The following is a 12006-nucleotide window of genomic DNA, read 5'->3' on the forward strand; positions in this document are numbered from 1 at the left end:
TCATAACATTTTTATAAGTGTTGTTTTTAAGAGTTTTAAATCATTTAAACAATTTATTCCAATTAGTTTGCACTTCAATAAAGATGTGTCAACAACATATTATGCCCCCAGGATAACCTAAGTATCAAAACAATCTACTGTTATAAGAAGTGCTAAACACCCCAATCCCCTTCCCTATGCCATGTCCCAATAGAATAGGGGACAGACATGCACCTTTAAGGGCAAAATGAATGCACTGTCCATCCATGATAAAAATCGAAATCACTTCCAATATTATAACCCATTTGAAAATAATTTCTCCCTCTCTGTCTCTCTGTCTCTGTCTCTCTCTCTTCTCTCTCTCTCTCTCTCTCTCTCTCTCTCTCTCTCTCTCTCTCTCTCTCTCTCTGTTGTACATGTATATTAAGTACATTAGTTTGGACTGATAGAAAATTTATATTTTCAATTAATATATCCTAAGATAAAGATTGTCTAACAATCTTTCAGTCCCAGCTTCCACTGCACCTGTAGAACGTTTATTTAGTATAGCTGGGGAGATTTTCAAACTAATAGGATGCAGTTAAAAGATGAAACCTTTGAAACTTTGATCATAAAGTGCCACAGCAATATTTTGTCTTAAAGTGTCTTCAGCATAAAGAAATCCGATTAAAATATATAAAGAAATATAACTGGGAAAAACCCTCTGTCTATAAATTAATACAATTAAGTGTCCAAAATTATAAAGATTTAATTGTGTTATCTGGGGAAATATCTCTATTTAGCTTTTTATTAACCGCAACATTATTCCATAAATTGTTTTCTATTATGCACGAATTCTGTGTCTCTATATCATATCTGACATTGTATCATGCCAAATGTCTATAAATATCTTTTTACTTATGTAATATGTTGTTCATAATGCCACAAGATTATTGTATATTGAGCAAATAAAGAATGACTCTGTAGAGTCATTGAATTTGAACCTGATACTGAACATGAACATGTAGATATGTTAAAGAGTGTTTTATATTTGAAACATTTGCAAAAACTCTTTATTAGCTTTACTTTTTTAAAACAAAGTAATGGTAATTGAAATGCATTACTTTACTCATGTAATGGTAATGTAATGCATTACTTCAAGAAAATCAAGTAATGGTAATGGTAATTTAATGCCCAAATTCATGATGTAATGGTAATGTAATGCATTACTTTACAATGTAATTCGCCCCAAGCCTATGTGTATATATATATATATATATATATATATATATATATATATATATATATATATATATATATATATTAGGGATGTCAACGAGTACCCGGTTAACCGGGTACTCGATCGAACGTCCGAGTATCGAATACTAAAATTGGTACTCGGTTACTCGGATGTATATTTTCTAATATTTCTAAGTTTATTTAATAATGCATTAAAACATCGGTTTTAAAACTTAAAATGTCCACTGCACTTGTACATACAGTAAATAGGACTTCTTACGCCTCTAAATATGCTAAATGACCGTTATCGCCCGTGGCATTGTTTATATAGTAATTATCGTGACCAAGCACCTGTTACCTAGCTTTCCTCACCATGGCTGTCTTCTACCCTTATTTTTGGCTTACTTTAATGATTTGTTTTCACTGAACATCGTTGATATAGTCTATTACATAAATTAGATCGGCACACAGTAGAGAAATTGAACAGACCTAAAATGCCGCCACTGACTTCAAAGGTCTGGAAATACGAAGTGCTCATAATTCTTACAACAGAAACACACTTACGGGGAAACCTCCCATTAGATCATGTGGTTATATTTCTACAAAAGTGACCAAGGTTTTACAGTTATCAATGTACTTGTTCATATTTATTTACACTTTTACCGAGTACCCGGGTACTCGATCGGAAAAACGTCCGAGTAACCGAGTACTAAAAATTGACCGATTTGACATCCCTAATATATATATATATATATATATATATATATATATATATATATATATATATATATATATATATATATATATATATATATATATATATAAACATTGTTAATAGATCAACAAATCCTTTTTAAAATATCATTATTGATATTAATATCATTCTTTGATTGTGTTTACTGTATATACCTTTAAACTTTGCCTCAAGGTCTATTTTTAGTACAGATTCCGCTTTCTGCATCGGCATGAAATCTGTTAAATCCTAATTAATTCATGTACATTTGAGACTTGCAATTTGATTTTGATAATGATCAGGACTGAAACAATGTGAAATGTAATCCTTCATGAGATAATATTATTAAGTTGTCCAAGTTCAAACTGTCAGAGGAAAGGTTTTCTAAAAGTGTTGATGAATTTATCTAAAACAGTATTAATTTTATAACATTAACGTCGTTGATTTAGACCAAAACAAAATCAAAACAGGAATATATAGGAACGAGGATTCATTATGGTCGGTTACATCTTGGGGAAAAGATTCAATTTATGCTGGCACATTATTATTTCATAAACGTACCTTGCATTTTTCAGCCATTTACATTGGCAAACAGGTATTCCCATATTGAATTAGCCTAGACACGTTTGAAAACAGATGCTATTAATTTCTAATCAATACTGGAATTTAAAGCGTGTTTTAATTCGTCCAGTCTTATATTAGCCCGTAGAGTTGATAACTAGGACGAAATAAGCGACTATTAAACGGGGGGGGGGGGGGGGGCAATATTTTTTCTGTTTACATAAGGCATTTGCACAAATACATGTTTGTCGTAATAAACTGATTTGATTCGTAAAAATAAAGCATTTAAAAAAGAGAAATACTGTAAATAATTGGACGCAACACAATTCTGTACTTAAGGTATATAAATAGTTCGTTAAATCAATAATATTGACCTTCAGTAGAATCAACGAAAAATGTGTTTGTGTTCAGATATACATATATAAAACATATTACTTACGCTCCTCAACTAACAAGGAATAGGATTAAGTTTAGCCATGTCTAACAAAAATAACTTCTGTACAACCGAAACATTTTTCTCTTTATGCAAAAAAAATCGAAACCGTGATTACCGGTAGTTGACTGGATTTATCCTCTAGCTGTGATGTTCATTAAGATATAAACAGAATTTATTTCATTAGTGAATAATATAACATTGAAAGTATGACAATCAAGTCATACGTTTGGATTCAACTTGTTTTCATCATCTTTTATTTTGGTAAGTTTGCTTTTAACTTGAAATACTCATGGATAGTGGTCCAAATTATGAAATAATGTCATTAGACAGAGAGTGTTGATCTACTATTCTTTATAATAAATGTTGAATATAACATTGATGAATTGTGTTTATATCGGATTGCATATAATATTTACAGCTGTTTATTCGTCTGCGTCTGCATGGCCAAACACCCATGAATATAACTACTCCGATTATGACCCGGAGACAGAAGTACCTGCAGGTAGTGCACCAAATGGAGGGACAGAGGATTATAGTACGCCCCCTGATCAACAGTATGTGACCAAAAACATGGAATCCAAAAACCCATATGTCACCCGCCAACCAATACCCCTAAAGATTAATAACTCTGGTGAATATGATACACCTAAGTTGAATGATATCATGAATAAGATTAATGCAAGCAAGATAATGAATAACCGATATTTTTCCAAGAATGCAAAAAACAAGAAAAGACATTCAAGGAAGTATGACTTAGGCTCTAATTCTGGTTATAAATGGATGCTGTATCGCAAACCTATAGCAGAGCGGAAAAGAATGATAAAGTCAAATGGTTTTCATTCAACCAAGCAAAAGAACAAGTTTGTTTCTCGTCATCCCAAACCCGTTTTATCCAAGAAGTCCCTGAAGAAATTAATAAAGAAACTACCTAAGCATATGTCAAGGTCATCTGAATATGTAGTGGAAAAAACTGATTCATCTAAATATGTAGTGGGAAAAAACTTGGAACCAAGTCTTCAACTTGCTGATTTTCTTCGTGCTGGATTTCCTATAACGGTTTTAATTAACCCAACGTTTCGTGCAAACAATATACAATCAGCGTCGGTATTAGGATACGGTTTGCGATCTCTCCTTAAACACCGTAATTTTTCAAAAGTTAAACACATCCAGATTCCAGGAAATGCTACATTGGTTCACCATATTGTGAAACGATCCTATCCTCCCAAGCTTCACGACCACTATCGTGAGTCCCGAAGGCGTCTCCATAAACGATGGGTAAGGTATCAAAGACGCCGTTATTATAAAAGGAGGACTAGCTATCGAAAGAAATCTCAAAAGAGACGGACATACAGAAAAAAGTACCGAACACGACACACTAAAACTACCACAGTTTATCATACCGGAAATTATAAAGGCGGATACAGTCAAGCATACTGGTCATATCTTCAAAAATACTATCCAAAAATATATTTACACTATATTGATGGGTCTTATTCTAAGGGAAACTACCGCACATATTATAAAACCTATCTCAAATCAACAAACCATGTTAAAGGATATAACAAACGAGGTTATCGTCTTGGATCATACAGATCCGGTGTAAAAGACAAGGGTCTAAAAAGGCCCCCAAAACCTAAGAAACCAAAGACCTTCAAGTTAAGAACGGAGGAACCTCATCTTGGAAACAATAGTTGTCCATATGCTTGGTTAGAGTATGAAGGAAGTTGTTATTATTTCAGTAGAGACGAACTCAACTGGTATAAAGCAACTGTAAGTATAGTATCGTGTTTTCCTTTCAACACTATTGTAAGCTTCGTTAGTACTAACGAAACACTTTTTTTCGTATTTTTTGCAGATGACATGCGCATCGATGGGTGGTTATCTGGCTGTTGTCAACAGTGCTCATGAAAATACGTACCTTCGGAACTTTCTGCTAACAAATGATGGTAATCTTGTTTTGAAAAATTTGAAAAAAACGTCTTAGACCACGGATAATTACTGGGGGGTTTTCATAATGAAAATTGTTACATTGTATTTTTGAGATATAATAAAATAGTTGTTACAATGGGCAATTTAACCATAGCAACCACACTTTTAATGTTAGAATATAATTGCTTTTGTTGTTTCATGCAATTGATGAGACGTTTCTTGTACAAAAAAAATTTTGAAATCAATTTGTGATTATAGTTTTCATCAACATGACAGATCTTAATCTCAAAGCAGTGATAGGCGTTTTAGCACTAATGCGTCCGTGTTTCCGTCCGTCACACTTTTTTGTAAGCGCGCTCGTGCCTACAAACTTTGACGGATTTTCATCAAATTTATACCAAATGTTTATACCACTATTACCTTGGTCAAGGTCGAAAATCAGCATTGGTTGATACTTTTTGTTGGAGTTATGGGACTTTGTGACCTTGTAAGCGCTCTCATGCCTACAAATTTTGACGGATTTTCTTTTAAATTTATACCAAATGTTTATACCACTTATACTTTGGTCAAGTTTTTTTTAGATTGTAGTATTTTGGATATATTTGCGACAGGAAAATAGAAAAAAAATGGGTGGTGGGGTAAAAAAATGTTCCTCCCAACCTCCCCACACATTTAAATCTGGAACAGCCCTGAATGTTTAAAAATATTGCAATTTCATATACAGTATAATAGTATACTGCTTGACCGGCGGGAATTCTATTCTTGTTCTCTTTTTAAATGAATCATTATTATATCTTATGGTATTTTTGTTTTGTTTTAACTTTATCTAGTAATTGATTTGTTGCTAAAGTGGAGAACATGTTGTCTTCTTATACTCTTGATTCACTGATTCTGATGATTATTTTGTATGACTAGCTAGGAGCGCATATAACAATATATTTCCTCATTAATGTCTATACATTGTATCTAGTTATTTTTTCTGGTATGCTTAATTGTAATAGGAATAAATTGTTTAAACATAGTTGAAAATGGAGCTTGGATTGGTCTTAACGAATTATCAAACACCAAAATACATCGTTGGCGTTGGGGATATACTACTAAACTTTGCGGAGAATTCGACTGGTTCGGCGAGGAACCCGAATTTCATTCGAACAAGGACTATCACTGTGGTGTAATGTGGCAGACTTACAAGTACCACTGGCACTTGGAAAACTGTTTTACAGAACATTTTTACGTTTGTGAAATGAAGCTGGTGAGAGTTTTTATTCATATCTTTGTACACTGAATTAATCTAATTTTTCTATCGTCTACAATCTGCATATCTTGACATAACAATTCTTTGTTTTCTTTCCAGGGAAAACCATGTAAATGTCAATATTAGAATAAATTGGTGGAAGTGGTTGATTTATGTAGTTTCTGTAACAATAGAACGGGTCTATATTCTTTAATTGATATTTTGTGTTGCCTAATAAATGTTTTATATGACAACTTGACAGTCAACACATTGAAAGCAGCCTTTAATTTCTATTGAATCAGAAAATGTCACACATTTGAGTGATTTATAAAAAAAATTACAAACAAATATGAAGACTCGTTTTACAAAAATTAGAAAGAGACGAAATTTAAAAAAAAAAGCTAATACCATATAAAATGAAAAAAAATGAACAAGACATATCAAATACAATATATTAGCATTTTATTGAAGTCAAAATCTATAAATGAATAGATACTATGTGTGATGTGACGTTTTGTATTTTTTATCAATATATTAACTTAATTTTTTCACTTGCTGTCCTATAAATAACCGTTGCAAATTATAGCTACTTCTATCACTTCTACTACCTTAGATCACTATTTTTAGTCCCGAAATAGTTTACAAGAGGACACTACTCTAAACCAGCTTTTAATTGTATTACCTCTATTTCGCATTTAAACTATGATTTCCTTTTTCGCCACGACAATTTTTGCAAGAAAACCTATCATGATTATTTAAAATTTTACAAAAGACATTGATAGCTAATTTCCGGCACGAAATATTCGCGATACCAAGAATCTCACGTTTATAAGGTTGGTTTACAGTAATAATAATTTATTTGAGCATAAATAAAATACGTTTTTAACATAAAAAGATCTAGTGTTTTTAAATGTATGTGAAATATTTTCTTCGGCTATGCATATCAATAAATTTACTTACACTGTATCTCGAATTCGTTTAAGCATGTTGAAAATAAAAAATCATATTTTTCTGTCTACCAAATGCCACCGAATTTTAATCTTGGTTTCAAAACAGGATTGAAATAGTTCAGATTTAATGTACTTAGACTTCAGTTCTAATTCTTTCTTGAATAGCACGTCGGCATATTGGACATTTTCGCAGAGACATTGCGCATGTCGGACATGATGCAATATGACCGCAAGGGGTAAAGACTATTCCAACCCGTACATCCATACATATTTTACACATAAATCGATCGTCTTCGGGTTTCAGATCAGTAGACAAGTTGTTTTCGAAACCAGAGCAATTAGAATTCGATTTAGCGTTTAGCGGTTTAGTTTTCATATATTCAGATGATGTTGTACTTGTCGATGCGTTTGTGGTTTCAATAACGCTATCCAATACATTTTGCAGACTTAAATGTCCTGCAAAACAACAACTGAAACTTACTTGCAAAAAATGTATGCATTATTACATCAGAATATTTTCATATTAAATCCGTTGAAATTAGCGTCACTTAATATATCTGTCAAAAGAATGTAAATTGCGTTTACTAAAACATTGCAAATCGTGAAAAAATCGGTATAAGGATACATACCATTGGTTAAACGAATTCTTTTTATTGTAGAGATTATCAAATCTTTTTCAAATCCCATTTCAACAAGTTGTTTGACTATGTGTTCTACAGAATACATTAATTGCATAGCATCAAAATGTTTTACCGTAAAAGGGACTCAATGGTCGTCACCAATTCTAGATCAGGAAAATACTCAAATTTTAAAGCTAAAATATATATAATTATTCTTTCAAAATAAAATTTTATACCTTAAAACTACATTTCTAAAAAAAATATTGAGGTAGATTAAATGGATTTCATTTGTTGACGACAAAGCCTCTTTAAAGCACTTTTTTATTAACAAATTCAGCAATATCGTGAAATTAAGGTAATAACATTCCTAATTTTTTTCAAATTTCGTACAAACGGGTATTTACATGTTGTAATTGGACACTGTTATAGTTAACGAAATACGCTAATGGTACACCACAAAAGCGCATAGATTTTAATGTTTACCTTCCTGGTTGCCTGAAGACTGCGAAGCATTGACCTGAAATGTGAAAATCGTTTATTTTTATTTATCATCAAACGGATATAAACATGCAATACAATAAACAAGTACTTTCTTTTTTCCACCCCTTGGTATCGAATAGATGACTTTATATCTACCTCGTGATTTCCGGTCGCTATTAAGACCAGTTTTACAAAATCATCCCCCTTGAGTTGTCTTATGTATTGACATAATGGATTGTGACGTGCATGCTCAACAAAAACGTCATCATCAGCACTCCAGTTTTGCAAACTGATTCCACATTGAAAGCAAGTGGTCCTATCTCCAAATCCTCGGTAGTAAAAGCCACCAATTGCAAACTCTTTTGGTGTCTTTCTGCTACCTATTGGAAATCCACTGAAAGAAGAAGCTCTAATTCCAACTGTAGTATATTCAACATGTTGTGGATTTTCTGGCACTAATGGTGGGAGAACTGGCTCTTGATAAACTACATCAGAGTGTGGTTTATCGTGGATAGTCTCGCTTTCTCTGTCTTGTTTATTCAATGTCGCTGGTCTTGGCAGATTTTCTATATCTGTTACGTTTACTCTTTCTGCGTCACTAAGGTTGTCTGATGATTTGATTCTGGCAGCGGGTTCCACTGATGTAGAAGGGCAGTCAGCATTAAAAGAAGATGCGAGACGTAAATCTGACGTCAACCATCGTGTGTGGTCAACGTATGCATGATCAGAACGATCACCAACAGAACGTGTCATCACGTCCGTTGACATCCCGTGTTTGTCTTTAAAAGTTGGTGCTGATAAGGGAAACTGTTCAACATTTGCTTTGTGTTCTATACCCGAGACAGAAGGGTTCAAATTTGTTTCTTCCGATTGTAAGGCAATCTCGTCATTAATATTGTTTTCCGTTCCTGACAAAGTTATGCTATTTGATAAGGTAGAAGCACCATTACATGGCGTCCCTGAAACCGCTGACGAACTATTTGAATTAGATATTGAACTTGGTTTACTTCGATCATCCTGAATCGACACCTGTCCCAAGTCGCACCCAAGTATAAATGAACAGTTCGGTTGAAAGTGTTTGTGAATTTCAAATGGGTTGTCATCTTTACTCCAAACTGCATTAACAACTGAACAACAAAATGTTTTAGTTTCATTGCCATATCCTGTTGCATACCAACCGAATTTTGCCATCAGAAGTAAGCTAGGAGCCTCAGCGTTGTTGTAATTTGCAAACGTACTGAGACGATGATGTTCAAATCTCATAATTTCACTTGAAAGATATTGAGTTCCAGCAACAATTTGTTTAAAAGAATATTCGAGATCATTACTACGAAACGATGGGTATACAAATATTTCAGAGTAGAAAAAAATGTCTTGGTGAAGAGTCTCTTTGTATTTGTTGTCTTTTGTGGCCGATGTTAGTTTGTTAAACCATTCATTGTCATTAAATGCAGTAGATAACACTGTAACAAAGTTTTGTTTGTGTTTCTTGTTTGTTTGCGATAAGAATAAAATGTATGATTCGGTAGTATCTTCACACAATTCATATTTAAATTTCTTAGGGTTCACAGTTTTTCCGGCTTCACTTGCATGCTTCCCAATCTTTGAGGAAAAATCGTGTATTAGAATACCAAGTTTTCTTAAATGCTTAAAAAGATGGTTCCTATACACATATGACAATATCCGACGCCACCAAAAGTGAAAACAAATAATTTCTCTTCGTTGGTTGAACTGTCCTAAATGTCCAAAATGTCCACCTACTAAAAGCACTTCTAGTTGCATGTTCAAAATGTTCGGTAAAACTTTCAGATGTTGTACATTTTGCGAATCAGGTAATTCACATTTTAGAGAAACTGCGATACTGAATATAGAAGGCGTATAGTTACTACTCAACCTTGACTTCCATGCAAAACACAACGCCTTATCTTCAAGCATTTTAGGACCTGTTGCAACGAAATTTACAAACATTTTTGTGCCATTTTTATGAAGTAATAGAATTCGATATTGTTTCACCTTCCTTTTAGAATCTTTCTCTGTTTGCCATTTTAACTCTAGCGTATGCACATCTGTATTTGAATCGTTTTCTCTTAACCAATGAAGGCCAATGACGGTAACAAACATGCCATGTTTCCCATGCATCGTAAATAAAAGGAACTCTTGAGGGTTGCGATCGGTTTCATTTTTTGTAATTGCAGATGATAACATAGTTTTCTTTTCAGTCACTAACTTCATTTTCTTCTAATTTTATCAATATTCCGCTGCAAAGGATGAATCTCTTCAGCCTGACATTTTCAGGTTCCGTTTCATTTTGTCTGTTGCAAAAATATGAATCTGTGATACTTACATTATACCTGTATCACCTGCAAAAATTCAAAACTTATGAAATTGCATGTAAATGCATGAACCATACTTCGAAAACAGAAGATTGCAAATAAAAGAAGACAAGAAAAAGGAAGCAACGAAATAAAAAAAAATACGCATACCGATATCAGCTGCCTAGTTCGGTTAACGAAAAATTTTCAAACTTGTCTGGAAATTTCCATACCTTAATAATAAACCATATGTGTTTCCTCTGACGTGTACCTTTAAATAGATCAGTTAACATTATGTCAATCTAAAACGAAAATAGAATGAGAAGATATTATAAATAATCAAAGTACTGAAGTATTGACGGAAGTTGATCATTTATTTTTAAATCAACTTATCTTGCATGGCAATTAGTTTCTAGTCTGTATTTGAATTTCGCACTTTTTATTATATGAAATTTTAGACTTTTCCGACAAGAATTTCAGGAAACCCCATATGAATCATGCTGTGTAATATTTAAAGATAGACTTCAAACTATGTATTAGTAATCGAAACAATTCTAAAAATCGTATGGATCCAAGCACTATTGATATCGAACTCAAGTCTCGTTCAACCAGACGCTCGCTGTCTCCGTTAATCTTCGACAAGCAAGAGAGCCTTTCTGCTTGTCGGAGATTTACGGAGACAGCCAAGCGTCTGGTTGAACGAGACTTTATCAAACTCTGGCGTAGGAACACATGAGACTACAATACTATCTAAATTGTTCGTATTATATAAAATCTGACTATTTTCAAAGTGTTTATAGATAAGTGTCCTTGAAAAACAATGCTTCAGCATACATTACACTTCACTTCACTTTCGGTTTGCCAGAGTAACTGCATAGGAGAGTTGATTAAAATCAACTCCCAATAAAAGTGTATGGTCCGCTGCATGTGCGCATATGCATGGATCTGAAACGATACATTTCTATGTTTAAAAAAAACTCATTCCGTTGTAGATTTTCTATCGCAATTGTGTAGAATGGTTTCAAAAGTAAAATACTCTAGTTTCTATAACGAATAAAATTAAAGTTTTTATTTCTATACTGTTATAATTAAAATACATCTATCAAGCTAAAAAACAACAGTACTTTTTTTCTTCCTAACATTAACTTATCTCCAATGTAATCTTTTGTAGACAGTAAAGACTGATTATAGTAATTTAAGAAGGCTGGGTTGTAAATTACAACACATCCCCATTAAACAAAACCTGTACAATGGAAGAGCAAGAAAGCAACCTTAAACTAATAATAAAACACTGAAGTTGATGATGAAATCAATATCAACTATTACATGTGTACCAATCTCGACTTAAGTGATTTTTTAAGTTAGTGAAATGTTTTGAACTTTCCTTAGCAATTGATGTAATCAATTAATAAAAATAATTTATTAAATTGTGTATTAAGATATTTCATATATTATATATACATTTCATATATTATACAAATGCTGTTCAACCTTTTAAGTTTATTATTTTGTTGTAACTTTTGAATTTATTATTTTAACATGTACATGTATATT

The 12006-nt window shown here is 32.7% G+C and overlaps 2 protein-coding genes across 4 annotated transcripts; one reads left to right on the forward strand and one right to left on the reverse strand.

Annotated features, from left to right (window-relative positions):
- The first annotated feature begins 2847 nt into the window (after positions 1–2847).
- LOC128184002 (uncharacterized) lies at positions 2848–6406 on the forward strand. Of its 2 annotated transcripts, XM_052853270.1 has the most exons (5): positions 2848–3188; positions 3346–4697; positions 4783–4873; positions 5879–6108; positions 6211–6406. In XM_052853270.1, exons 1-5 carry the CDS (start codon positions 3134–3136, stop codon positions 6235–6237), a joined length of 1755 nt encoding a protein of 584 aa, XP_052709230.1. In that variant the 5' UTR covers positions 2848–3133; the 3' UTR covers positions 6238–6406. The 2 variants fall into 2 exon arrangements, with proteins under 2 accessions (XP_052709230.1, XP_052709229.1); XM_052853269.1 differs by lacking the exon at positions 2848–3188 and having other exon boundaries at positions 3288–4697.
- A 143-nt stretch (positions 6407–6549) lies between these two features.
- LOC128184001 (death-associated inhibitor of apoptosis 2-like) lies at positions 6550–10756 on the reverse strand. Of its 2 annotated transcripts, none has more exons than XM_052853267.1 (5): positions 10686–10756; positions 8297–10500; positions 8144–8177; positions 7670–7753; positions 6550–7496 (listed from the first exon to the last, which is right to left on the reverse strand). In XM_052853267.1, exons 2-5 carry the CDS (start codon positions 10370–10372, stop codon positions 7174–7176), a joined length of 2517 nt encoding a protein of 838 aa, XP_052709227.1. In that variant the 5' UTR covers positions 10373–10500; positions 10686–10756; the 3' UTR covers positions 6550–7173. The 2 variants fall into 2 exon arrangements, with proteins under 2 accessions (XP_052709227.1, XP_052709228.1); XM_052853268.1 differs by having other exon boundaries at positions 10624–10753.
- Between the last annotated feature and the right edge of the window lie 1250 nt (positions 10757–12006).

Source organism: Crassostrea angulata, chromosome 5, assembly GCF_025612915.1.
Source record: "Crassostrea angulata isolate pt1a10 chromosome 5, ASM2561291v2, whole genome shotgun sequence".
Lineage (NCBI taxonomy): Eukaryota > Metazoa > Mollusca > Bivalvia > Ostreida > Ostreidae > Magallana > Magallana angulata.

Excerpts from the sequence above, each read along its gene's own strand:
- LOC128184002 (XM_052853269.1), top strand. The coding sequence starts at position 3,288 with ATGTTGAATATAACATTGATGAATTGTGTTTATATCGGATTGCATATA. Across the intron at positions 4,698-4,782 it reads TCAACTGGTATAAAGCAACT|ATGACATGCGCATCGATGGG; the intron begins GTAAGTATAGTA and ends TATTTTTTGCAG. Across the intron at positions 4,874-5,878 it reads CTTTCTGCTAACAAATGATG|TTGAAAATGGAGCTTGGATT; the intron begins GTAATCTTGTTT and ends GTTTAAACATAG.
- LOC128184001 (XM_052853267.1), bottom strand. The coding sequence starts at position 10,372 with ATGAAGTTAGTGACTGAAAAGAAAACTATGTTATCATCTGCAATTACA. Across the intron at positions 8,178-8,296 it reads TAGCGACCGGAAATCACGAG|GTCAATGCTTCGCAGTCTTC; the intron begins GTAGATATAAAG and ends TTCACATTTCAG. Across the intron at positions 7,754-8,143 it reads GTCTTCAGGCAACCAGGAAG|AACACATAGTCAAACAACTT; the intron begins GTAAACATTAAA and ends TGTATTCTGTAG.